This window comes from Heterocephalus glaber, unplaced genomic scaffold (genome assembly GCF_053883595.1).
Source record: "Heterocephalus glaber isolate CG9 unplaced genomic scaffold, H.glaber_assembly_v1.0 deba00001687, whole genome shotgun sequence".
Lineage (NCBI taxonomy): Eukaryota > Metazoa > Chordata > Mammalia > Rodentia > Bathyergidae > Heterocephalus > Heterocephalus glaber.
The window spans coordinates 12,274,219-12,301,276 of NW_028258412.1; the positions used below are offsets into that span (position 1 = coordinate 12,274,219).

At 43.2% G+C, this 27,058-nt stretch overlaps 1 protein-coding gene across 7 annotated transcripts in view; it reads left to right on the forward strand.

The window, feature by feature from the left end:
• Positions 1 to 27,058, forward strand: part of LOC101717399 (acetyl-CoA carboxylase 2) — a 157,379-nt gene that overhangs the window by 113,571 nt on the left and 16,750 nt on the right. For all 7 annotated transcript variants that reach the window (XR_015446236.1, XM_087198197.1, XM_013071717.3 and 4 more), the window contains 13 exons: positions 2,021 to 2,139; positions 5,673 to 5,810; positions 7,083 to 7,182; positions 7,261 to 7,368; positions 10,665 to 10,721; positions 11,645 to 11,686; positions 12,689 to 12,904; positions 13,748 to 13,903; positions 14,824 to 15,027; positions 15,885 to 16,040; positions 23,025 to 23,147; positions 23,248 to 23,517; positions 25,287 to 25,384. Coding sequence is in view for 6 of the 7 variants with exons in the window: in XM_087198197.1 (XP_087054323.1) it covers positions 2,021 to 2,139; positions 5,673 to 5,810; positions 7,083 to 7,182; positions 7,261 to 7,368; positions 10,665 to 10,721; positions 11,645 to 11,686; positions 12,689 to 12,904; positions 13,748 to 13,903; positions 14,824 to 15,027; positions 15,885 to 16,040; positions 23,025 to 23,147; positions 23,248 to 23,517; positions 25,287 to 25,384 (1,787 nt within the window). In the remaining variant the exon portion in view is untranslated. The remainder of the gene's footprint in view (positions 1 to 2,020; positions 2,140 to 5,672; positions 5,811 to 7,082; positions 7,183 to 7,260; positions 7,369 to 10,664; positions 10,722 to 11,644; positions 11,687 to 12,688; positions 12,905 to 13,747; positions 13,904 to 14,823; positions 15,028 to 15,884; positions 16,041 to 23,024; positions 23,148 to 23,247; positions 23,518 to 25,286; positions 25,385 to 27,058) is intronic.

Genomic DNA, 27,058 nt, shown 5'->3' on the forward strand with positions numbered 1-27,058 from the left:
GTTTCGAAAGAATCCTTCTCAAGCCTCACTCTTGGTTTCCAACAGTGAGACCCAATACACCTTCTCATTAGTGGCCTTTAAACGTGTGAAATCTAGCCAGAGGTGGTGGCACACGCCTGTAATCCAAGCACTCAAGGAACAGCAAGAGGACCACAAGTTCAAGCCCAGCCTGGACAATTTGTGGGGACCCTATCTCAATATTTTAAAACATTAAAATAAATAAATAAATAAATATTTTGGTACCGGGGATCGAACTCAGGTCCTTGCACTTTCGAGGCAGGCAGCGGAACCACTGAGTCAAATCCCCAGCCCTATTTTAAAAATATTTTTAAAAGGGTTCAGGGTGTAGTTCAGTGCATAGACCCTTGGTTCAACCCCCAGTACTGTAAAAACAAAAACAAGACAAAACCAAAACACTATGAAATCCTATTAATATCTATTAGAGGTTTTTCTAGGATGCTTTTATACATTCTATCATTTTGTCCAGTACATTTATTGAATGTGATTCAACCTTTTCTTCATGATCCAAGAACATTGCAAACACAAGATCTAGCTCAGCCTCCTGATGATAGGATTTTGTTCCTGCCCTCAATGTGGCAGGGATCCCCAAGTTCAGTGATTTGCTAGGGCACCCAGGAATCAGGATTTAGTTGTCCTCAAAGCTGTGATTTAGGATGCAAGGCACAATTAGCAAAGGGTGCATGGAGTGATGGGACAGACACCAGGCACAAGCTTCCAAGGGTTGTCTCTTAGTAGAGACACATTGGGTGTGTTGAATTCCTCCAGCAATGAGTTATGACAGTGCACGAGAAGTGTAGTCGACTGGGAAAGCATGTGAAACTTTGTACCTCTTCTTTCTTTTCTTTTCTTTCTTTCTTCTTCTTCTTCTTTTTTAGTGCTGGGGATTGAACTCGGAACCTTGAGCTTGCAAGGCAGGCGGCAGAAACACTGAGCTAAATCCCCGGCCCTCTCCTTTTTTTTATTGAGACAGGTTCTTGCTAAATTGTTAAATTGCCCAGGCTGGGTTCAAATTCATGATCCCCTAGCCTCAGCCTCCCAGAATGCTGAGATTATAGGCACATACCACCACACCCATTTGGTGCTCGGGGTTTTAGGGTGCAGGACTGGTCTTAGAGTCACCCTCTACTACTAAACTCTGAAAAAGAAAGCAGATGTTCAGTGGGAACCATGTTATTCATACCTTTCTTATCAGAGAAGGCTGGGAATCCTCCCCTAGTTCCCAGATGTTGGCAAGGGCCACTCTGGAAGGTCTTCAAAAGGCAGCAATTAGGTCTGCTAGGCTTACTCTTGCCACACTGTCCTGGTATTCCTATTCACTTGAAGAACTTCTAGTGTTTACACTCTAAAATGTCATTGTCCAATATGGCAGCCACTAGCCTCGTATGGGTAGTCAACAGTTAAAATGCAACCTGTGTGCATTGAGCTGGGCTGGATTCCAAAGACTTAGCAGGGTGAAGAATGTAAGATACCTACACAATTTCTTGCATCAGTCACATGTTGAAATGATATTTGGGGGGAAATAAAATGTTATTACAGTAATTTTTAATTGTTACTTTTTTCCCTATTTCCTTTTTGGCTACTAGACAGTTTAAAATTACGTATGTGGCTTGTATTGTATTTCTGTTGGTCAGAGCTGCTCTAGAGCAAGGGTTGGCAGACTATAGCCTGCGGGCCACCTGTGGTACGCTGCTTGTTTTTGTAAAGAAAGTTTTAGTGAAGCAAAGCCATACCCATTCATTTATATAACCTTCAGGGTGCTTTCATGCTACTATAGCAGAATCTAATAGTTGCACCTGAGATGATACATCCCACAAAGCCAAAAATATTTGCTATCTAGTGCTTCACAGCAAATTTATCAAGCCTTGTGAAAATGTTCTCCAGGGCTGCGTAGGGATTGTGTAGAGATCATTTCTGGCATCCCTTCAGCCTGAGTTTTCTTGGGACTGTAGGACACTCTGGTGCCCTCTGAATGTCCACTGTGGTGCTTCTGCTCTGTCAGGTTTACGTGCGGAGGGGCTACATCGCCTATGAGCTAAACAGCCTGCAGCACCGTGAGCTCCCGGATGGCACCTGCGTAGTGGAGTTCCAGTTCATGCTGCCCTCTTCCCATCCAAACCGGTATGCAGTGGTACCCACCTGGTTTCTTTACTCACTATAGTCTTGTCTCTGGAGGGACCCAGCAAGAGTGTCTAGGAGTGCTGCTGGGGAGGCATCTGGGAAATCTCTTCCCTACTGTGGATTCCCCCATAGTAGCATGCTGCCATCTACAAAGTAGAGGAAATCCATGCCCTCCTCCTATACCTGCACTGTCCACTGTGGTAGCCAAGTGCCATGTGTGCCTCTTCAAATTAAAATAAATGAGGCAGGTGTGGTGGTGCATGCCTATAGTCCTAGCATTCTGGGAGGCTAAGGCAGGAAGGAGGATCACAAGTTCCAGCCCAGCCTGAGCAATTTAGCATCTTAACAAGATCCTGCCTTGAAAAGAGAAAGAAAAACAAAAAAGGGTTGGGTATGTAGCTCAACATGAAGGCCCTGGGTTTATCCCCAAGTGGTGCAAATTAAATACATAAATAATTTTTAGAAAACAAATGAAAAGAAATAAGAAATTTAGCCTGTCAGATACACCAGCTACATTTAAAATGTTGAGTAGCCACATGGGGCTTATGGCTGCCATATTGGACAGTGAAGTTCTAGAACATTCGATCATCATAGAATGTTCTAGTGGACAGTGGTGACCTAGATCATTGTGAAGGGTAAGTGAGATAAGGCACATATAGCATTTAGGATGTTCCTGGCACAAAGATAGTTATGGGTATCAGCACCCTGTGATGATCATGCCTAATACTGTTATTACTACTGCGCAATGGCATGCTGGTGACTAGGCACTGCTGAGTGCTTCCATATTCCTGTTGCATTCAGTTCTGGCTGTTGGCCAAAAGTATATTCTCATCTCCATTTTACAGATGAGGGCCTTGGGGCCTTTACTGAACAAATGCTGAACTGCTCATTCGTGAAAAGAAGGGGTCAAAGCCCATGTCACGGTCTTGGTTGAGTTCTTCCCATGGTGCTTGAGTCCAGGGTACTTGGAAGTCAGGGACAGGAACACAGGTGTCAGCCTGCCTGTGTCCACCGGAGTCTATGCTCAGTGAGCTCCCTCCTGCTCTCACCTGAGGTCATCACTGTGTCTGCAGCACTAGCTCATGGTCTCTTTTTTAACCCATCTTATTTTAGGACCTGATGCCCCTTTCTGGTCAGGTGGAGAGCAGTATCTTCCATAAAGTAATTATGTCTCCCTGGTGTCCAAAGTGTTCTCTCACTCTTTCTAGTTTCTCTGTTTCCGGTTCTTATGGGGTTTCCTAAAGACCTTGCTTGGGGATATGATGGTGTCAAATCATGATTTGGGGATTTCACAGATCTGATCTTGTATCTCTACAGGCTGCAAGATTCACACTCTCCTGAAAAAATCCCTGAAGCAGGGATTTTCCTGGGCTCTGGGGATTTAAAAAAATAAATTCCTCTTTCCACTGATTTTCAGAAGAAAGGGATGATGGATGCAGAAAAGAAGGGCTTCCTGTGAGGCACTTCCTTCTGTGTTCATTGTTTATTTTTACTGTTCTTATTTCCTAAGAAGTGATTGTGATGTTTTGTCCAGTTGTGAGAAAAATCTTATACTACCTCTAGCCTGGGGTCGTTTGGGGGTCAGCAGGAGATGTGGTATAGACATTTTCCAATCATGTGCTCCTAAGGAGGAGTTCTTTTCTCTGCTAGTTTCATTGACTCAGCAGTGTAGCCCTGCTAGGAAGGAAGGGCAGTGCTCCTAAGGGTTCTACATCATACAATGCATCTTAGACCTAAACCATACTCAGGTTATTGCTGGTCAGCCCAGTATGGGAGCAGGGTCCTGTTTGAGCCCAGAGAGACAGTGAGGTTTCCAGAGGGATCCCCGACTCAGGTTGAAGGTCCTCATTGCTGATGTGGGCTCTGAGTGCTGGCTTGTGGCTGACCAAGCACAGACCTTTGAGGCCTCTGGGAAGGAGCATGAGGAGTGAAGACCCCCACCCGGAGGCCTGATCTCCCCTAGCCCCTGTGTTTATAGAGCAAGGTACATGATAAATTAGGTCACTGAGATCCTCAGAGAGGCCAGAGGAGAGCTTGGCAGGGCTTCCTGCTGCATGTACCATAGCTTTGGGTGCTCACTTGCTTCAGGGTCCCAAGGCACTGTGAGCAGGGTAAGTAGGAACTGTCTGTATGGCCAGAGGGGCTACAGTTCTAGTCTATCCATTGTTGCCCTGAAGGGCAGTGGCCATCAAGCCCAGGAGTGTGTGTGTGTGTGTGTGTGTGTGTGTGTGTGTGTGTGTGTTTTCCAGCAGAAGCAGGAAATCTAGATTTTGTTTTTTTAAATAAAATCTGAAATCCCTTGACTTTTCAATGTGAGGAGCTAACTCATGTGTTAAGAGTGCTGTTTGATCCAAAGTCAGTCTGAATTCAGCCACGCTGAGTGCAGCTCTGTAGCCTCTGGATTTAGTTATACGAAGAAGGGGACCTGGGTCATGATTCCAGAGGTACTGAACAGGAACACATGTGCCTGTGTTCTGGGTCCCCAGAAGCACTCAGATTTGATGATTTGCTGTTAGGACTCCCTGTACTTAGTGTACAGTGATGTGCATGGCTCTGCTTATTACAGCGCAAGGATCCAAAGCAGAATTAGCAAAGGCAAAGGGCACATGGCTGAAGTCAAGGGGAGAGCAGCCATGAGCTCTGAGTCACCACATAGTGGAGTGACACTGGACACACCAATTCCCCTTGTAGTGTGTGACAGCGTGTGTCAGTGGTGCCTTGTTAGGGACAAGCACCCACGGTTTTTATTGGCAGCTGGTCATGTAGGCATCTCTGCCTGGCCCTGAGATCCCAGGCCTCCAGGGAAAGTAAGTGCTCAGCATAAATCATGCCGTTCGCACAGACAGCTTAGGCATAGTGAACCACCCTTACCATTTAGGGAAGAATGGGACCCTTCCCCAAATTCAGATTCCTGGATGCCAACCAAGGGCCAACCTTGCAAGCAGTTCTCCTTCCTACAAAGAGAAGCTCAGGCCTCTGTGTTGATGCTTTTCTGCACACCATTGGATCACCCCTCCTTACATCTGATTCCAGGGCCTGGTTCCAAAATCCTCGAAGGACCTGTTTGGAGTAGCTCCTGGTGAGCCTCCATGCCTGGGAGCAGTGGGCGTCTAGACGTGAATAGGCAGCTGATTTTATGCCCAGAGAGGTTTGATGAAGGGGGAGCCAGAGGCCTAGAGTGTCCCCAGAGTGCAGCCTGCCCCCCCTCTGGCTGCCCAGGGCTGGGGCTCTACAGGGAAATTCAGTGCAGATGTGCATTCTCTGTGTGGCTCTGTTCATCACTTTGGAATTTCCTGGGGGCCAGGTTGGGCCTGGGTTTGGATGTATGCATCATTCATTCATTCGTTCACTTTTTGGGGTCCTGCGGCACACTAGGCCCCGAGGAATCAGATGAGATCCTTGGCCCTTGGCTTAGCCTCCCTTTGGAAGACTGCGCTGGCTCCCAGAAGTGCCCAGCTGTGCCCCGAAGCAGTGGTTCCTAGAGCTGAGGCTGCAAGCAGCTGCCTCATCCTTCCCTTGCCTTCACCCTGCAGGATGACAGTGCCCATCAGTGTCACCAACCCTGACCTGCTGAGGCACAGCACGGAACTCTTCATGGACAGCGGCTTCTCCCCACTGTGCCAGCGCATGGGGGCCATGGTTGCCTTCAGGAGATTTGAGGATTTCACCAGGTACAGTGTGACCAGGTCTCTCAAGCACCCCAAATAGAAGGGCTGAGCAGGCTTCCCCTGACCTCACCCGTTCATTGACACATTGGGCAGTGAGTTCAAAATAACAACTGAAGCTGGGTGCTCTGGTGGAGGCCTGTAATCCCAGCTACTTAGAAGGCTGAGGCAGGAGTATCACAAGTTCTAGCCCAGGCTGGGCAACCTAGAGAGACCTCAAGTCAAAATTTAAAAAGAAGAGGCAAGGGAGCAGAATGCTCCCCAGGTTCAGTCCCCAGCACTGTAAAATAAAAAAATACATTAGTTAATTAAAAAAAAAACAATCATAAGAGAGTGATGGGGAACTGAGTGATCAGTGGATACTGAGTTACTCAGTACCCCTAATGAACTGTACATTTCAAAAAGATAGAAGAAAGGATTTTGAAAGTTTCACCATAAAAAAATGATAAATGAAGAGATAGATGTGTTTAACTTGCTTTAAACATTATACAGTGCATCCACATATTAAAACATTACATGATACCCTCTTCCTATGTATAATTTTTATATTTTTCTGTATCAGTTAAGAATAAATTGAAAGAAGTAACAGAATCATGATAGCACTATAGCCAAGCATGTGAGGCCTGGTGTCAGCTTACCCATGTCTGAAGCCTGGCTCTCCACCTCCTACCTGTGAGACTGAGCAAATGATTTAGCCTCTCTTAGGCTTCTCATCTGTGAAAGGGCTTGATAAGACGACCTACTTTATAGAGGAGTCATGACAATTAAATGAGAGCAGATATGTGGAATAATATATTTAAAGCATAATTCCTATGCAAACAATATGCTCAGTAACTGTCAGACTAATACTGTTACTGCCTTGTTTCTGCTTGTTACTGTGTGGGATGTATTGTGCTGGAATTTTCCCACAGCCTGGTGAGGAGTCATTCTTGTTAACCTCACAGGACTCCTATGAGAGGAGGCCTTGGGTCTCCCAGCCGGTAAAAGCGGGAGCCAAGAGTTGACTTGATACCCAGCTGATGGCCTAGGGAGTTGGAGTCCTTTTGTGGACCACTGATCTCAGACCCTATCGGTTCATTCTTCACATCTAGGGACAAGCCCATTGAGATGCTGTGGGACAAACTGAGAAGCCACAAGAGTCCTGCATGGAGTCAGATGAAATTAGTCTTGGCTAGGAAAGAAGGAGTACCTGGGGCTCCCATGTGCCTGGCCAAAGGCTTGCCTGATGTCCTCATGAGACAGTGGTGCCTTAGCCTCTTTCTGTGCCCACTCCTCCAGGAACTTTGATGAAGTCATCTCTTGCTTCGCCAATGTGCCCAGAGACATCCCAGTCTTCAGCAAGGCCTGTACCACCCTGTACTCTGAGCACAACTACAAGGTAAGTGTCTGAGCCCAGGAACAACCCACAGGAGGGGACCCAGCCTTTCTACCCCCAGCCTTCATGTTTTGCTCACAGAGCCTCCGAGAAGAGCCCATTCACATCCTGAATGTGGCCATCCAGTGTGCAGACCACCTGGAGGACGAGGCGCTGGTGCCGATTTTCCGGACGTTTGTACAATCTAAGGTACTTGGTGTGCCTTTGGCACTGGGGGGAGCCAATTGTCTTGTTCTGTTGTGTGTGGCTATAACAAAATATCTGAGGCTGGGTGCATTTGTAAAGTGAAGAGCTTTATTTAGCCCACAGTTCTGGAGGCTAACCTGGGGAACCACATATGGTAAGAGGCTCTGCTGCATCACAGTGTTGCAGATGGCATCACACAGTGGGAGTGCATATGTGAAATGACATGGTGGAGAGGAAGCCAGACGGGTGGGAGAGTCCGGGCTCTCTTGTGCAACTCACTTTCATGGGGACAAGCCTGGTCCTGTGAGAACTACATCAGTCCCTTCTGAGGGCAGTGCCCCATGATCTGATTGCCTCCCTTAAATGCCCTGCTGCCTCAATATGGTTACACTGGGGCATTCCACTTCATTGTGAGTTTTAGTGGGAGCAAACCAGGCTCTAACCTCAGCACGAGTAGGGCAGAGGTCTCTGGAGAAGGAGGGGGCGCTGGTCTTGGTGAGTTCGCCTTGCTCCTGAGCCTTGCTGGGGTGCCTGTCCTGCTGAGTGCTTAATAAGTAGTGTGAGGTCCTAGGGGAAGCTTTTTGTTGGAACACCTCAGAAACTTGCAGTTTTAAAATGACCGCTTATGGTGATCACCGAGTATGCAAGTAACTACAAGTTGCTTTTGCAAGCGTGTGCTGGCCATCCTCGCATACTCTCCTGTGGGCAGTGCAGACAGCTATCACACACGCTCAAGGGTCACAGCTGCAGATGATGTGGTACAGCATGAGGAGTTGAAACACTCCAAAGGAACTGACCACAGGGTGTGACTTCATCACCTGTGTGACAAGGGCAGGTTACTTTCCCTCTCTGATCCTTAGTTTCTCTCTCCGTAAAATGGGATGCTGAGATTCTTAGTTCATAAAGAAAGGAAGTCTGCCAGGTGTGCTGTCTGTCTGTTTATCCTTGGCCCTCCTGATTTTGTCTCAACTTCAACACCAGTGGAGAATTTTCAATTGCAGTTTTAGCCTATATTGGTATATGTGCCTTATCCTCCATATTGGCTTGGTGGAAGGGACACTCTTACCCCTGTCTGACTTGATGCCCTTCAGAAGACCCAGCTTGGTGCTTGGAGAGCAGGCATTTCTGGGAGAATGAATGATGCTGAGCTGGGATAAGGCTGTGGAAGTTTGACAGTATGCATAGTAGAGACCTACTTGAGGGGGAGAAAAAACTTTTTTTCAGTACTGAGGATCAAACCCAGGGGTGCCCTACTGCTGGCCTATACCCATTTCATTTTAATGGCTACATTTAGCCTTTTACTTTATTAATCAACTACTTAATGATGTTCATTACAGAAAGTACTTAAGGTATAAATCTAAAAAGTAGATTTTAAAACAAAACCATGGCCCTATCCTCTGAGTCAGCCACTGTGAAAATATTGACACATTTCCATGCAGCCTGTCTCTTCGTATCCTAGCTAACATCATCCCTGAGTTTTTAGTTGTTGTCCCACTTCATAGGCACAGTGACATTGGAGCTGCATGTGGGTTTATCTGCCTCCTGACTGTGTCAAATGGAGCATACAATACTTGGGGGTCCTTACCCAGAGATGGGAGTGGGGAGATGTGTCAGATCACCTCCTGAAAGTGTGGCCTGTGACTGATTCTACAGTGTGGGTGACCCTGTCCTGGGGTACTAGGTGGCTGTGAAAAGGAACAAAGCAGTTTCTAAATACTGGCCTGGAGAGATAGCTGTTAGATGTAAGAGATTAAATATATGTGTGTGACTATATACTTTTATGTACATATAACATATACAAGAGAGGAGAATGAGGAGGATATGTACCTTTTTGGGAAAAGGAAAAACTGTTTTATGTTCTATATTTCTATATTATTTAGAAACTTTTACATCAAGTATATATGAATGTATACATTTACAAACATGTACACATAACTCATGTACACACATTCACGTGTAGTCACTCATATGCACATGTAGACACATGCTTAGTTGAGAGCCAATAATCAGACTAATTTCTACATTAGAATCTTCATTCTGCAGTTTTCCAGTCTGCATCCCACTCCAATGTTCTTTTGTTTATGTGTATTTGTGTTTTTGAAACAGGCCAAGACTGCTCATTTCCCCTAATAATTTTTGCTTATCATATTGATGAATATCACTGTTTTCTTGTTTTTCCCAATAAGACTTTATGTTATAGCATTATAGTATTTAATTCATTTAGGGAGCAACTGAGAACAGTTTTATGCTTTTTTTTTTCAATACTGGGGATGGAACCCAGGACTTTGTGCATGATAGGCAGACTCTCTAACACTGAGTGACTTCCCCGGCTCAATTTCATTCTTTTCTTGCATAGTTTTTATTGAAGTCTAAAAGGAAGTGTCTGAATCATGCATGTATATATAGCTTGATGAATTTTCACGGTGAACATGGGAGTGTAATCAGCATTCAGATCAGAAATGGATACTCCAGGCCCCCACCGAAGCTACTTGTACTTCCTTCCTTCACCACCCCTAGAGACACCTGGCTCTATCTGTGCTTTAATTTTATGTATAAATGGAGTCAGAGTTTGTATTCTTTAGTGTTGAGCATTTTGCTCAAATTGTCTTTTCCCCCCAGCTTTTTTGAGGTATAATTAATGAATATAAACTCTCTATATTACAGTGTACATGATCTTTTGCTTGTCTTTTGGGGGGGATGGTGGAGATTAAACTCAGGGCCTTCACATTGGGCTGCATCTCCACCTTACTATCATTATTATTATTATTTTTTAAAGTTTGAGACAGAGTCTTACTAAGATTCTAAGTTGCGCACATTGGGCTTGAACTTGTTGTCCTCCTGCTCAGCCTCCCATGTTTTTCTCTTTTTATAATAGCTTTATTGAGATATAATTCACATACTGCACAACTCACTCACTAAAAGTATACAGTTCAGTGCTTTTCAGTATGTACAGGGTTTCACAGTCATCGCTCCAGTCAGTTTTAGAACATTTTCCTCACCATCCTCCTGCCAAAAAAAAATCTGTACCAAATTCATAGTTCTTTGCCTTCATTCCCCAAACCAAAGCCCTCTCCCCATTCTACCTCAGCCTTAGGCAACCACTGATTTCCTTTCTCTTGCTCTAGATTTGTTCATTCTGGATGTTTCATACACATGGAATCATACCTTGTGAGGTCTTTTGCGACTGGATCCTTCCACTTAGCATGTTTTCATGGTTCAGTCATGTGGAAACATGTGTCAGTACACCATACCTTTTATAGAAAAATAATAGTCCATTATGTCTTTGATTTTTAATGCAGAAAAATATCCTTGTGGATTATGGACTCCGAAGAATCACATTCCTTATTGCCCAAGAGGTCAGTTCAGTTCTCAGTTCATCTGTGTGGGTCTTTCCTGTTTGCCAACCCCCTGGGGCATTTCTTTGACACTTAACTTAGAGGTTGGGATAGAAGTGATCAGTTGCAAGAAAAGAGAACACTTTCAAATGGATTCATTCTAGGAGAAGACTAAGTTATTGTTGGGTTGATAGCCCAACCAGTCACCAGGGGATGCTTGGTCACCTGATGAGGGGACAGAATATACAAAGAACAAGAAATAAAGAATAACAAACAATAGTTTATTACTTGGGGAACCAGGAGTTGATATTTAGCTCTCTCCTGGCTAAAGATCACCTGATCTTAGCTCTGTCCTGGCTAAGCCCACAAGCTCTGGATTAGTCAGTATTTATGATTATACAGCATAGCAAGGAGGCATGAAGGCAGATATGGGAAATAGGAAAACTAATCCACTTAATGAGCCAGGCTTGGAAAAAGGGAGTAAAGTATGTATACGTCCGAAGGCCAGGTCATAGTTAACAAGCCACCTGTGCTATCTTGCAGGTCGTAGCTAACAAGCCACCTGCGTTACCTTTAGCTAACATTTGATATTGGAGAATGGTTGCACAGAGTCATAATTCCTCAGCTGCATTGTTTCCTTGCTATAGGGATGTCATAGCCTCATTGATCATTGAGACCTCTGTTGTGATCTTGGCATAGGGAAATCCATCTCCATACATCAGCCAAAAGGTCAATTAGCAGTTTACACTTAAGCCTTGGAGTGACTCATAATCTTAATCGATAGCCAGATTTATAAACCAAATCAATAATGTCTAAAGCCTGCTCAATGCAATTTCAAGCTGATATCCTGCAAGTTATCATTAACCATCACAAGATAAATATAGAAATGTTTCAATGAGTCTTGCTTGAGTTAACCATCTTTTGTATGGATTCCTTTTTTACAGAAAGAATTTCCCAAGTTTTTCACATTCAGAGCAAGAGATGAGGTATGACCAAAAGCAACGGTACTGTTTTCTCTCCCCTGGTTGGCATTTTGGGTATTCACGAGGAACATGTCCCTAGTCCTTAAGGCATGCTCCTTTTCTAGAACATGATGACTGATGTGTAGACTCCAGCTGTCCCCTAGAATCAAACCTCCTATGACATCCCATGTTTCCTGCATAGACCCTGAGGATCCTGTCCTTTCTGCCTTCACTGCAGGTTTCCTCTCCCTTGGATAATTTTCATACTTGCTGGTATACTCAGTAAGACAGTTTTACCAGCCCCCCTTTCTTATGTTCTTTTAGACCAGTGGTTGGCGAACTATGACTTGTAGACCAGATACCTGTTTTAGAAATAAAGTTTTATTGGAGCATAGCTTCACCCATTTGATTACATATTGTCTACTGTGGCTTTCCCACTGAAGTAGCAGAATTAAGTCTTTGATCAAGGGTGTTTGGTTCATCCACCAAAAAAATTTTGTGTCTGGGCTTTTAGGAAAAAGTTTACTGGTCCCTGTTGTAAAACAGGTGGGCTCATTACCAGAACAGATTCAAGACCCCACCAAGTTCAGAATTTATATTTTAATTTACTCAAAGCATGAATTTTATAGCCAAGACCGACCTCTTTATAATATGTTCAGTTTGTCTTGTTTAGCTCTGACACCGTCAATTGCTTCCTTTTGGGAACCACATTCAACCAAGAACCAGGGGTGAGGACATATAGCCTCATGTCACTGGCAGGTGCTGGGGATTGGCTGGGCTGACCCAAGCTAATACATTCCCCCAGCACTCCATTCTTGTGATCCCTGTGGCTGTCTTGAGATCCTAGCAAACCCCCCAAATCTCTTGAGTCTGGGGGTTACGCACAGTTAGGTGCCACGAGTGCCACATTCTCAAGCACCATGGATGCTGCAGGCATATTGCATGATGCAGGTGTAGGGGTGCAGTACCAAACTCCATGGGTGCATCTCTATGTGTCGGTCTGTCCTCCCTCTGGTCGGCCTGCAGTTTGCAGAAGATCGCATTTACCGTCACTTGGAGCCTGCTCTGGCCTTCCAGCTGGAGCTCAGCCGGATGCGCAACTTTGACCTGACTGCTGTGCCCTGTGCCAACCACAAGATGCACCTTTACCTGGGCGCTGCCAAGGTCAATGAAGGAGTGGAAGTGACAGACCACAGGTTCTTCATCCGTGCCATCATCCGGCACTCAGACCTGATTACAAAGGTAAACTATCCTGGGATACTTTTTTTTTACTAGTCCCCTATTGATGGATATTAAGGTAATCTGTTTTTTTGTTTTTGTTTTTGGTACTGGGAATTGAACTCTGGACCTTTCGCTTGTGAGGCGGGCGCCAGAACCACTGAGATAAATCCCTGGCCCTAATCTCAGTTTTTTTGCTATTTCAGTCAGTGAGATGCTTTAATATGCTTTGATATTATTTAGCTGTGATGAGCCCAAAGATCAGGAGGCAATTGCCATTGAAAAGCTAGTTTGTTAGAGTTGCAAGAAAGGTCTCCATACACCATGGGGGTGCATAGTGGACAGGAGTGGAGTTGGTCAGGAGACAGAAAAGTGAGGAGAACAAATGAGCAGGAACCCTTAGCATGGCTTGTAAAGGAAGGAATGGGCAAGGTGGAGTGAGCAAGTGTGGGCCTGGCTAGTTTGAATAGTTGCAGTAACCCTGAGCATAGGGCTGTGCCGGGTTGTCTGGAGCCTAGCCCTAGGGTGATGAGGGTGGGAAGAGTAGCCTGAGGTGGGACAGGGGTGAAGGAGGGAATGAGGTGAAGGCACTGGGTTGGTTGTGGGTGACAAGCATGCTCCTGGGAGAGTTCAGCACATCTAGGAACCAGCAGCCCAGATGTCAAAATGTCAGAAAACAGAAATTAAAAGGCCTAGTGAATCCACCCTTGCAGCCCAGGTGTCTCTTCAGCCCCCAAGCAGGGCTCTGCTATTGTTGGAGGGCACATGTGGAGGAGGGGGTGTTTTCCTTCCTGAGGCTCAGTTTCCATCTAGCCAGAGTAGATCTGTGGCCCTGGCCTGAAACACTGCCTCCTTACCCTTTGACAGGAAGCCTCCTTCGAGTACCTGCAGAATGAGGGTGAGCGGCTGCTCCTGGAGGCCATGGACGAGCTGGAGGTGGCATTCAACAACACAAGTGTGCGCACAGACTGCAACCACATCTTCCTCAACTTCGTGCCTACCGTCATCATGGACCCCTCCAAGGTTACACCTACTGGGGGCTTTCACCGGGCTCTGGGTTCAGTCTCCTGCAGTTCTTCACACCATACTGCCTTAGAGTATTGCCTCCTGGCCCTCAACACCTGAGTTCCATGATGAATCCATGTGCAGTGGAAGCATTGTTGCTGCAGGAGGGGAAGGAACATTCCACCATGCAGCTCTACAGCTGTGTCTTAGCCATACTATGTGTGGGCTTACCACACTGTAAGGGCAACATGCATGCCCAGAATGTCTTGGAAAGTGGGGTTTTGTCCTCTCCATGGTTCCAGGTGCTTTTAGGAACTGCATGTGAGTCAAGGAGGGAAGGAGAACCTCAGATCTGGCTGAGCTCTTTGCTGGCCACTTCTGCAGGGGCAGGCAGGTGTCTATGGTGGTGATTCTGGAGTGAGAGCAGCCAGAGTGCGCCAGCTTGGCTCCGTTGGGTACAGTGGGCCCAGGTGGCTTCATTAGTTCACATAGTTTATGGAGAAAGTCATGAATAGGCTTGAGAGGCATAACAGGGTGAGATAATGCAGCAGCACTGACTCTGCTATTTGTCAGCCTCAGTTTCTTTATCTCTCAATGGAAGATAAAGAAAATACCTGCTTCAGGCAAGGGATTATCTCAGTGGAAGAGAGCTTTCCTAGCATGTGTGAGGCCTGGGGTTCAATCCCCAGCGCTACAAAGAAAGAAAAGCCCACCTCGCTCCATGATTAAGAGGATGAAATGAGATAATGAAATGAGATAATGGGTTTCAAATACTTTGCAAGATGCCTTTGGTCATCATTAGCTGATAGTCTGTGTTGGGTGCATACAGGATGCCTGCCATTTCGCACTGAATACAGCTCACCACCACCTTATTATCAGCGCTATTGCCAGTGTGTGTATGGAGTGGGCTCTGAAACTGGAATTGTGTTTGGGGACAGATCGAGGAGTCTGTGCGCTCCATGGTTATGCGCTATGGTAGCCGGTTGTGGAAACTCCGAGTGCTGCAGGCCGAGGTCAAGATCAATATACGGCCAGCCACCACCGACAGCGCTGTACCCATCCGCCTGTTTATCACCAATGAGTCGGGCTACTACCTGGATATCAGCCTCTACAAAGAAGTGACTGACCCCAGATCTGGAAACGTAAGGCAGAGCTGGGCCCCAGAGGTTAGAGCACAGGCAGGCTGCTCAGGATAGCAAGATGCAGGTTAAATAGACCCTCTGTGACCAACTTGCCTTGCCCAGCTAGACTGTGGCAGCTCTGAGAGCTCTCTGAATAAATAGCTCTGGGTTGTGATGAACTTCAGGTCTCTGGTTTCTGGCTGTTCATCCTCCAGAGTTTAATTCATCCTGCAGCCACATTTGAATTGAGACATGGAGTACTGGGGAGGGGTTGTGGTTATGATGTAACCCTCAGACCAGTTCACTTAGGGAAACCAACCCCAACCGGACTTGTAGAGTGAATCGAGCCTTCTTTTTATTGCCGTTATTTTGTATGTAAGTGTAAACACGTGGGTGTGTATATATGTATGCATGCATATACACACATTTTTATTTGAAATAATTAGACTCAAGACACTAAGGAGTTGCAAAAGTAGTACGTAATAAAAATAGGGCAGAGCTCTCATGTGTGCTTCACCCAGTTTTTTCTGGTATGCATTTTGCTGAACTGTAGTGTGTTACCCAAACAGGAAGTGACATTGGTACAGTTGTGTTAACTCAAATATAGTCCTTATTCAGCATTCGGCTATTTCTGCACACACTTTGGGGTTGTACGCATGTGTTACTGCGATCGTGATACATTTGGAGCTCTGTCTCCACATTTCCCATTGCCCCTCTTGTTCTGGTTGCCTGCAGTGGTGGAGAGGAGAGTATCAGGGGCCCCAGGCGTTTAGTTTGTCATGGATGCACAAGGCCAGTGTATTTTCATTGAGGACTGGGGAGAAATGTGGCTCCCTGGGACCTTCCTCCCTCTCTATGTTTCTCTCTTTCTCCTCCAGATCATGTTTCACTCCTTCGGGGACAAGCAAGGAAGCCTGCATGGGATGCTGATCAACACACCCTATGTCACCAAGGATCTACTTCAGGCTAAGCGATTTCAGGCACAGTCCCTGGGCACCACCTATGTGTACGACTTCCCAGAAATGTTCAGACAGGCAAGTCCTTCGGGCCAGATGTAGCACCACCCCTGGGTCCTCTCCCCCGACCCTCCCAGAACCAAATGCTCCTGTCCTTAGGCATGCTTCTGAGACACTGTCTAAAAAGGTTTGCATGAAGAGACTGAAAGTAATATTGAGAATGACTTTGTAGTATTTTTGCCCCCAATAAACCTAATTTTACCCCAGTGATAAAAGTGATGTGATATAGAAACACTGGAAAATAAAGAAGAAGGGAAATATGAAAAGAAAGTAACTCAGAGTTCCATGTCCTATAACTAGTTAATTAACAGTTTGATGTTTCCTTCTGGTCTTTTTTTGGTGGGGGGTGGTGGTTACAGATTTGAACTCAGGACCTTGCATTTGCAAGGCAGGCAGTGGCACCACTGAGCTAAATCCCTGGCCCTCCTTCTGATCTTTTTAATGATCATTTATTAACTGCCATTTACCAGGCCTCATTCTAAGGCTAGATAGACCATGAGGATATGCCACTGCTTTTGGAGAGTTTCAGTTTACTCTTAGAAAATGTTTTGGGGGCCAGGCACGATGACATGCACCTATTGTCCCAGCTATTATGAGGAGGGAGGATCACTTGAACCCAAGCGTTCAGGGTCAGACTGGGTACATAGTGAGATCCCCATTTCAGAAAAAAAAAAAAAAAAGAAAGAAAGAAAAAGGAAATAATGGTTTGTTTTATTTTTCTCTGATTATTAAAGTACCCATTAGAAAATTCAGAAAAGTAGAAATAAAGAAATAAAATCTGTGATACACACACACACACACACACACACACACATATATGATCTACTCATGATTGAGGCTTGCAATAATACTTTTAGTGTGTTTCTTTGAAGTATTTTTTCTCTGCCTCTATTTTTTAAATAGAAGGGTCTTTAAAGGAGACTGAACACACAGACAATGGTGATGTAGGCATCTCTTCACATCCCCTCAATTCCTCTAAATGAACCTCATGAATCTGAGGTCAGGTCACCGTAGGCAGGGAGTGTCCTACTTCAGCCTGTGCATCAGGTAGAGGAGACGAAAATAGAAGGCAAAGCTGCTCTCTAGAGTCACTCAGACTTGGGCCTGAATCCTAGATAATTCATTTGCTTCCTGTTGTCCCTGGGCAGGTTTCTTTCCCTCCATGGGCCTCAGTTTCCTCCTCCGTTAAATGAGGACATAGACAACCTATGTCACAAGGGTGTTGGAGAAATATATGTAAGATATTCAGTAGGTGGATAATAAATGGAAACTTTTATGATTAGAATGTCATTGTCTATATTCTTTTGCCTCAGACCTCAGAGGTCATAAAAGAAAGAGTGTGACTAAATCAGGAGCAAATGCAGCCTTTCTTTTAGATAAAAACAGAGAATACCATGTGTATGCATTTGAACTTGAATGAGAGGCAAACTTAGATTTAATGGAATATTTCCAGGGAAAATATATCTCATCAAAACTAAGTCAAGAAGAACTAGAAATTCTGATCAGAATACATTATAAGTGTTAAATAAATTAATAGTTTTTAAAAAAGAATCTATCCACCAGAGTTGGGCCCAGGTGGTTTTAAAACAATTTCTGCTCAATCTTTAAGAAACACTTCTGTAATCCCAGCTACTCAGGGGGGTGAGGTTAGAGGATGGCAAGCTCAAGGCCACCTGGGAAACTTAGCAAGGCTCTATCTCCAAATAAATAGAAGGGGTTGTGCAGCTGGGCATGTAGCCTAGTGCTAGAGGGCTTGCCTAGCATGTGTGAGACTGGATTCAATCCCAGTGCCACAAAATAAATAAAAATTACATAAAAATTAAAAGAACAGGGAATATAGTTCAGTGCTCCTTGGGTTCAATCCTTAGTACTGGGAAAAGGGAGGGAGGGGGTAAGTGCATATAAATTATTCTTTGTATATAAATTACTCTTAGGGTAGAAAAAAAATGAATGCTTCTTAACTCATTTTATCAAGTTATTACCTTAATGCTATTCCCAGATAAAGACTTTAGGAAAAGGGAAATTTTCTGTTTCATTTATGAACATAGACATAAAAATAGTAAAATATTACCAAATAACATTTATTAATGATTTTTTTAAAAAGTTTAGGCCATGGGCCAGGGATTTAGCTCAGTGGTTCCCCTGCCTGCCTTGCAAGTGCAGGGTCCCGAGTTCAATCCCTGGTACCAAAAAAAAAAAAGTTTAGGCCAGTAGGGCTTTTCCTGTGACTTGATTGGATATGAAGATGTTTATTAGATTAAGAAAAAATTTCTCAATAGGTACAAAAAAAGTGTTTGACAAAACAGCATCTTATTATTATTTTATTATCTATTAATAATAAAAACTTTAAAGAAATTAGGAATAAAAAGAAATTTATGTGTCGTGATAAAATATATCAGTCTAAAATTAACAGCATTTATGATGAAATGTTAGATGTATTCTTTAAAGAAAAATTTAAGGGCTGGGGATTTAGCACAGTGGTTCCACCGCCTGCCTTGCAAGTGCAAGTTCCTGAGTTCGATCCCTCGTACCAAAAAGAAAAGAAAAGAAAGAAACATTTAAGATAGAAATATCCATTATCACCACTTCTTTTCCTCATTCTTTGCTCAAGTTCCTCACTGATGCAATAAAAGGATAGGAAAGAAAAGTTATAAAAACTGGAAAGAAAAAAAGAAAAATGGTGGGATTTACAGAAGATATGTAAGAAATCTAAGAGAATCCATAGAAGCAGTTAGAGATACAGCAAGGTTGCTAGACACCAAATCATTACACAAAAAATCAATTGCATTCCCATATACCATCAGTAATTATACAATGGTATGAATGGTAAAAATACCATTCATAACACCAGATTGACCTAGGAATAATTCAAACAAAAAGCGCAGAAGAGGAATTTCCCTTATGGAGGAAATTATATAGCTGTATTAAAATACTGTAAGCCTAAATAAGTGGAGAGATGTACCATGTTCAGGGATCATGGGATGTTCCAAATTGTGAAGATGTTACTTTTGTCCAAACTAATAAGTTCAATATGGTTCCAGAGAGCTTTGGTTTTTTTGTTTTGGTGAAACATGATAAGGTGATCCTAAAATTTTACAGAAAAGCAAAAACCTGTGAATAGCCAAAACAGTTTAAAAAAGGACAAAAATCAGAGGACTCATTTTAGCAGATGTCATAACTTATTTTAAGCAATAGTAATTAAGACAATGTAGTATTACTGTGATAGAAGCAAATAGTCCAGTAGGACAGAATGGAGCCTAGAATCAGAACCACTCATCAAAGAAGCAGAGGTGTGATCATGAATCAGGGGGATTAACTTCAATAAAAGATGCAGAGACATTGCTCTTAAATGAGAAAAAGCAAATTTAGATCTCTACCTCATCTAGTAAATAAAAATAAATTTCAAGAGGATTATAGCTACTTGGTGTCAGTTAAAAGCATTAACTGTACAGGAAAAATTCTTAAGTTTGAATACATTAAACTAAAAGTATTTGTGTAGAAAAGACAAGTCCCTGTTAGTGTTTATCACCATCAAAGAATCAGAGCCAGATGATCTATAGAATGTTCATAAAGCAATTAGATGAGATCAGGTGCACTCAGGGTCGTAAATCAATGGAGTAAAGAAGCCAAATTAGGGTGGTGCGAGGCCTGGCGGGCGAGCAGGCCTGGGTTCTGTCCCCAGCACTTCTGTAAGGGCGGGGCTGCGGATCAACTGCAGGTGACCTCAGCCAAGAGGTGAGACATAAACTGGAAAGCTCCGAAGAGCTCCCAACACCTCAGCCAGGGACAAGGGCATGGCACGACGGGAAGCTCAAGGAGGGGTTGAGGGAATCAGTCCTCCTCGTGTGGGAGATCAAGTCGGAGAAACACCCAGGAAATGAGACTTCACCGAATAGTGCCTGATAACCTTCTGGCGTTAAAGAAAGCTGTAAGACTAAGATCGGAGAGTCCCCATCTGCTTTCTTTGTAAGCGGTGATAACACCAACAAGGAGCAAGGACAGCAAACCGAAAGGAACCTAGAAACCAGCCTGCAGGAGGCTGCCGTAGGTGGCTCCTGTGTAGGGACATCAGGGCTTCTGGGGAGAGCGGGAGGCAGCCGCGCTCACCTTCCAAGGAGACAGGAAAACTGATGGCCCAGAAACCCATAGGAAAAGTCACATTGTGGGTCTTGAGTAATAAAATAAAGAGAACTGTAAGAAAGTGAAACCTAGAATAGATAATTTTTTAAGCCACCAGAAAACAACAAAACTCTACCTAAATAGTAATAAGGAGAAAAAAGAAACAAACAAAAACGTAAATACAGGGCCGGGGATTTAGCTCAGTGGTTTCGCCGCCTGCCTAGCAAACTCAAGGACCCAAGTTCCATCCCCGGTACCAAAAAAACCCCCAGAAAAACAAAAAACCCCATAAATACAAAGTATCATAATGTCAGTAATGTGAATAAGACAACTCGCAGAAGGAAATTCATTCTCAGATTTGGTTGATGATGAAAACAAATACATAAAAATTTTCAGCAGTTAACCATCATGGAGAAACATATGCCAAACAAATGTATATTGTATGTTTTTTAGATAAAGGGATTTAAGGAAAGACACGCTATCAAAGATAAACCAGCAAGAAAGTTTAAGTGGGGCCGGGGATTTAGCTCAGTGGTTCTGCCACCTGCCCTGCAAGCGCAAGGAGCTGAGTTCGATCCCCGGTACCAAAAAAAAAAAAAAGAAAAAGTTTAGGTGACGATTTGGTTAGCAGGCAACACAAAATTTGAGGCTCAGTGGTTGTAAAGGGACTTAAGAGGCCATGACTCATTGTTTTACACATTGGAGAGGATGGCTAATAGTGGCAATAGGTGTGCACATAGCTCAATAAATAGACCTTGATTCTGCCAAGGTTGCATGAAGCCACTGTGAGAATAGACGGTGTGTCAGCCTAGGAGGAAAACCACCGTGAATTCCAAATCACAAGCCACCTTGGACACCATTCTGTAACCATGATCCAATAAAACTGTAACCGAGTAACAGAAGGATTGTTTAAAAAAATCTCATACTTAGAGAAACAAACAAAAGTATATTGAATAACCCTTGTGTTAAGAAAGAAATAAGGAGTGAACTTGGAAATAGAACTGAGTAACAACAAGTCCGGAAGTATGTGCATGTGAGCACAGAGATTTTATGGCTGTGGCTGAATTTATTTGAAACAAGAAAAATGAAAAAGCAAGAGAACTCAGCATCCAACTCAAAAAGCCAAGAAAAAAAAAGTTAAAAAGTAAACATAAAGACATGGGGGAAAATTAAAATTTGGAAAACTCAATAAGATTTCTGAAAAGGTTGGTAGCATAAATAAAAAAATCTGTTTCTCTGAAAAGTTAGAAAAGCAATCTCTGCAAAAATGAAAACTTGAAAACAATTGAAAGGGGGAACAACTGCAGATTTTACTGATTTAAAAGGAAAACACTGAGTAGTGCTCTGTTGTGTGTAAACGTCGCATTTTCTTCATCCATTCCTCTGCTGCTGGGCACACAGGCTGCTTCCAAAGTTCAGCTCCTGTGAGTTGTGCCACTCTAAGCGTGGCTGTGCGTGGGTCACTGCAATACGATGGCTGTAGAAGGGGAATGTCTGGGTCCAGTGGAATTTCTACTTTAGCTTTTTGAGGAATCTCCATACTGATTTCCACAGTGGAAACTGGAAGTATAAATAAAGAGCAAAATAAAGATTCGTAATAGGAAACAGGAAGATGGATCTTTTGCTGATAAGAAGGGGACCAAGACATGGTGGGGGGAAGCAGAATTAAGATGTTTTATGTACATGCACCTCTCCCATGATGAAGGTAAACATTATGCGCTGCAAATGTGTACTAATAAAGAAAAAAAATTGGAAAAAAAGAAGCAAAACTAAAAAAAAAGAAACTCATACAGTTAATAACAAAAAAGGCACTAACCTCATTAATATAAGCAAAATAGGGATCAATACCATGTATAATTTCATACTTAACAGATGAATAAACATTAAAAATACAAATGAGCTCTTATATATTTACTGATCCTGTGAAGGGGTTCAAAAAATTGGGGGGCAATTTTATAGTATCAAGTTGAAGCTTCACATTCTCTGACCCAGCAACTCCAGTAGGAGTGTGTGTATGTGTGTGTGCATTTGTGTGTGTATATATACACATATGTATTTATGCACAAACATTATGTAGATATATTTTATATATTTTTATATTGGAGAAATCTCATGTTTCTAAGAAGAAACCATAAGAACATTAATTAGAGCATTATTGTAGAACTAGCTACAACCCAATAGGCTTATGAGTAAACAAATTATATTCCCACTGTAAAACTACACAGCAGGGATAGTGAAATAAACTAGAGCTAAATATTATCAATGTTATAAATCTCTCCAACAAAAATGAAAATAGAAAAAGTAGGTTGCAGAAGAATATGTTTAGTATGATAATATTTATAGAAAGTTTGTCATGCACAGTAATACTATGTACCTTCAGTGTATGCATATATGATGAAGTAAAATCAAAAGCATGCAGGAATGGTAGATACTAAATTCAGGACAAGGTATTCTTGGGGTTTTTATGTGGGAAAGGGACTCAACCTCATCTTTAAAAAATGTCAAGTAGAGCCAGGCCTGGTGATGGGCACCTATGGCCCACCTGGGAAGCTGGTATGTCTTAGGCCCAGGAGTTTGAGGCCAGTCTGGGCAACACAGTGAACCCTCATCTCAAAAAGAAAAAAAAATCTCAAGAAATTATGAAAATATTAAAATTTGATAAAGCCACCAGATGAGTGCCCAGGCATTCATTTATTATTCTACATGGGTTTTTTTGTGCATTTGTTTTGTTTCAGTTTTTGATATGCTTTAAATGTTTCATATTTAAAAAAAAAAAAGAACTAGGAAATTCGCCCTGGTATTATGACAAGTCATCTCCAAGCGGAAAGGACAATATTTCCCTCTGATGACTTTAATTTTTCACTCTTTCCTTCCCCCTCCCAGGCTCTCTTTAAACTGTGGGGCTCCCCAGACAAGTTTCCCAAAGACATCTTGACATATACTGAGTTAGTGCTGGACTCTCAGGACCAGTTGGTGGAGATGAATCGACTTCCTGGCAGCAATGAGGTAGGTGCTCAGCTCTGCCCACCTCAGGGGAGCCTGCCTTTCTAAGATGTTTCTGGTGAAGAACCAAACTGTTTTCCTTGGGCCCTCTTCTCCCTGACAGGTAGGCATGGTGGCTTTCAAAATGATGCTTAAGACTCCAGAGTATCCGGAAGGGCGGCATGTGATCGTCATCAGCAATGACATAACCTACCGCATTGGATCCTTCGGCATACGGGAGGACATGGTGTACCAGCGGGCATCAGAGCTGGCCCGGGCACGGGGCATCCCCAAAATCTACCTGGCAGCCAACAGCGGGGCCCGAATTGGCCTGGCAGATGAAATCAAACCCATGTTCCAGGTGGCCTGGGTGGACCCAGAGAACCCACACAAAGTACGTTGTGGACCTGGGGTGGCGGTGCCATGCTGCTTAGCTAGTACAGGTTGGGATCCCAAATCCTAAAGCCCAAAATTGGAAATGCTGCAAAATCTCAGGATTTTTGAGTGCCAACATGATGCTCCATGTGGAAAATTCCACACCTGTCTTTGCATGATGAATCTGCAGGGAACAGTCAATTCTTTCCAGCCACCACGTGTGTCCATAAGACTGCAATGCTGCTTTTCCACCAATGAGACTTTGGTTTGTTTGCAGTACTGAGATTGAACCCAGTGTTTGTGACATGCTAGGCAAGAGCTCTCCACTGAGCTACACTGCCTGTCCTCTCTTTATATTTTGAACTAGGGACTCACTAAGTTGGCTAGACTGACCTTGAACTTGGACTCCTCCTGCCTCAGCTTCCCAAGTAGCTATAATTTCAGGTGTAAACCATTGTACCTGGCCCAGTATTTATTTTGGGGAGCAGCAAAAGTTCTTTTCTTAAGCAGGTAGAACATTTCTAATTCAGAAATCTGAAATCCAGAATGCTGGATTTTATGTGGAATTCTTGAGCACTGATGTGATCACCCAAGTAGAAAAGCTCATATAGCACTTCATGTAACTGGTCACACTGAAGGCACAGTTATTAAAACGTGGTTAAAATTGCCTTTGGCCTATGTATGTATATATATGGTACATATGAAACAGAAATGAATTTTGTGTTTAGACTTAGGTCCCATCCCAAAGATATCTCATGGTGTACATGCAAATACAAGGTGTGATTGAAATATACAGTAAAAGTTTAAAAATTTTAAATGCATTACAGTAAAAGATATATAGCCATTCATTCTCAAAATATTCCCCCTAACTTTAAGCACACTTATCCCATCATTCTTGTCACTTCTTGAAACAGTTCTGAATGTCTTCTTTTGTGAGTGTCTTTATGAGGTGTAATTAAGAAAACTAGGGTGAATGGTTCTGCCATGTGTCACCCAACAGAAAGGCAGGCTTGTAAAAACACAGTGTTGTGTCCTCATTTACCTTATTCACTGGATCTGGCACCATGTGACTCCTGGCTCTCTCCCAAAGTCAAAATGACCATGAAAGGTAAATGTTTTCAGTTGATTTAAGATATCAAGAAAGGCAGAAAGTGCAATTAAAGACCCTTGTGAAAGAGGACTTACAGAACAGCTTCAGAAAGTAACAAGAATGATGGGATAAATGTGTTCAAAGTCAGGGGGAGTATTTTGAGGAGGATTAATGGCAATGTGTCTTTTACTATAATAATTTTTTTAAAATTAATATTCACTGTATTTTTAAATCATAACTCAAGTTTCAAAATTTGAAAATATCTGAAGTCCAAAACGCTTGGTCCCAACCACTTTGGATAAGGATATTCAACCTGTGTATGTACATATATACGGACAGTATGTAAACAGTGCATAAACAGTATATCTTTCATATTAAAATTTTATAGGGGGCTGCTAGCAATAAGGAAAAAAATCTCAGAATGCTCTTTAGGGGAATGATAATGAAAAGATTGAGAAATTCTGAAGCAGAGAGGTCAGGAAGACCATGAGATTGTGTTGTAAGGATAAGCAGAAGGTGCTGAGCTCAGAGCAGACCTCTGTCTGTAGCTGTATTGGAGTGGTGTTAATAGTGGCATATTAATACGGTATGGACAGGTTATTAATATCCACCCTACAGTGCTAACATTTGAAAAAAAGACAGTGGCTGTCCAGTGCTGGGAACTGCATTCATAGACTCACTGAAGTGTTTTTCTTAAGGGATTTAAATACCTGTACCTGACTCCCCAAGACTACACCAGAATCAGTTCCCTGAACACTGTCCACTGCAAACACATTGAAGAAGGAGGAGAATCCAGGTAAACGACTTCTCAGGTAGTGCCTCGATTGTGTCACTGGTTAATTTCAGCCACTACTGAGGACTCCATCTTTTTCCCATGAGGCCTGTGGGGGTGGTGTTTGTATAATAATGAAGCAGGAAACTGTGAAGACACAGACAGACCACTCTTAACACAAAGATAGGAGCAAAGAGGGGCTTTTCATGCCAGTAGCTCAGTGAATGACTCCTGTCAGTGTCAAGAGCCCCAAATAGAAGTTTGCACTTCTTTATACACCTCTTTTTACATCTATGAAGGTTAATTCCATTGGAGTTTCCCCGGAAATGTAGCAAGCAGGATTTACACAAATCAGAGCAGCAGGGGAAGAGCAAAGAGTTCTGGCAGTACTTTCTGAGTCTGTTATGCTCCTTTGGTGACAGATTACAGAAGTTGTCATGGTTACTCAGGTGCATTCTACAAATAGCATAGTTACCTAGTTAACCCATAGTTGCCTAATAATGTAGTTAACCCATAGTTGCCCAATTCCGTATGGAAGGGTGGTTTCCTCTCTCAATAGGACCCCTAAGCTTTACTTTTTTTTTTTTGACAGTACTGGGGATGGAACCCATGGCCTCATGGATGCTAGGCAAGAGCTCAACTGCTGAGCTATATTCCTAGCCCTTTTTTTTTTTTTAGTTTTATTTTGAGACCAGGTCTCATTAAGTCACTGTTGCCTAAACTGGCTTTGAAGTTGTCAATCCTCCTGTCTCAGCCTCTCAAGTAGCTGGGATTACAGGTGTGCATAACTACATGTCAGCTTCCATTTGGGGCACTAGTGACAAATATTTGGGATATTTTCCAGGGTAAACCTACCCTAGTCATCCTAATAATAAGTCATCTTTTCTCACAATTAGTGGAGAGGTAAATTGGACTCTCCTGATGTCCCAGCAGCTAGCTATTGGCTCATTTTTTACAACCAAATTATCCAGACCAATGCATTAGTCATTTGGCAATTTAGGAAGGTCAGAAGGATGGGACACAGGGATCTGCTCTTTGTGATGTCAAAGACTCTGGAATGTTTTTTCCAGGCTCAATTGTGTTTTTCTTAGTGGGACTGACCCAATCAGAATTTTCCACATGTGATTTTCTGGAGTGTTACTGATATATGGGGGAAACATTTTTTCTTTTAATTTCTATAGTCATATACGTTTGGGAAACACCAAGTTAAACGAAATCTCAAAAGCACCTTTCCTGCAGCCCTTCTCAGAGTCTGTAACACATGAAAGGGATTTATGAATTTTTAACAAGGATTCATTTGGACAGTGTTTCTCCTCAACATGGCCATGGGATCTTGATTGACTGACTGATCGTGAACTAAGTGGCTTCCCTTTGTGTACCTCATCTGTCTGTAGACCAAACCCCAGTCTCAATTGTTCTGGCAGGGGTGACATTTCCCTGGGCCAGCCTCTGAAGAGGCAGACATCTATGGCTGGGAGAAGGGTGGCCGTGGTTGATGTTGTATGTGACCTTTGAGAAACTTGAGCACCAATGGCAAATGACGGTCTTTCTTTCTTGCTTTTTTTTTTTTTTTGCTCAGTATTGGGGATTGAACTCGGGGCCTTTACACTGAGCTACATCCTCAACCCCTGTTTTTATTTTTTATTTTGAGAAAAGGTTTCACTGAGTTGCTCGTTCTCCAGGCTGGATTCAAACTTG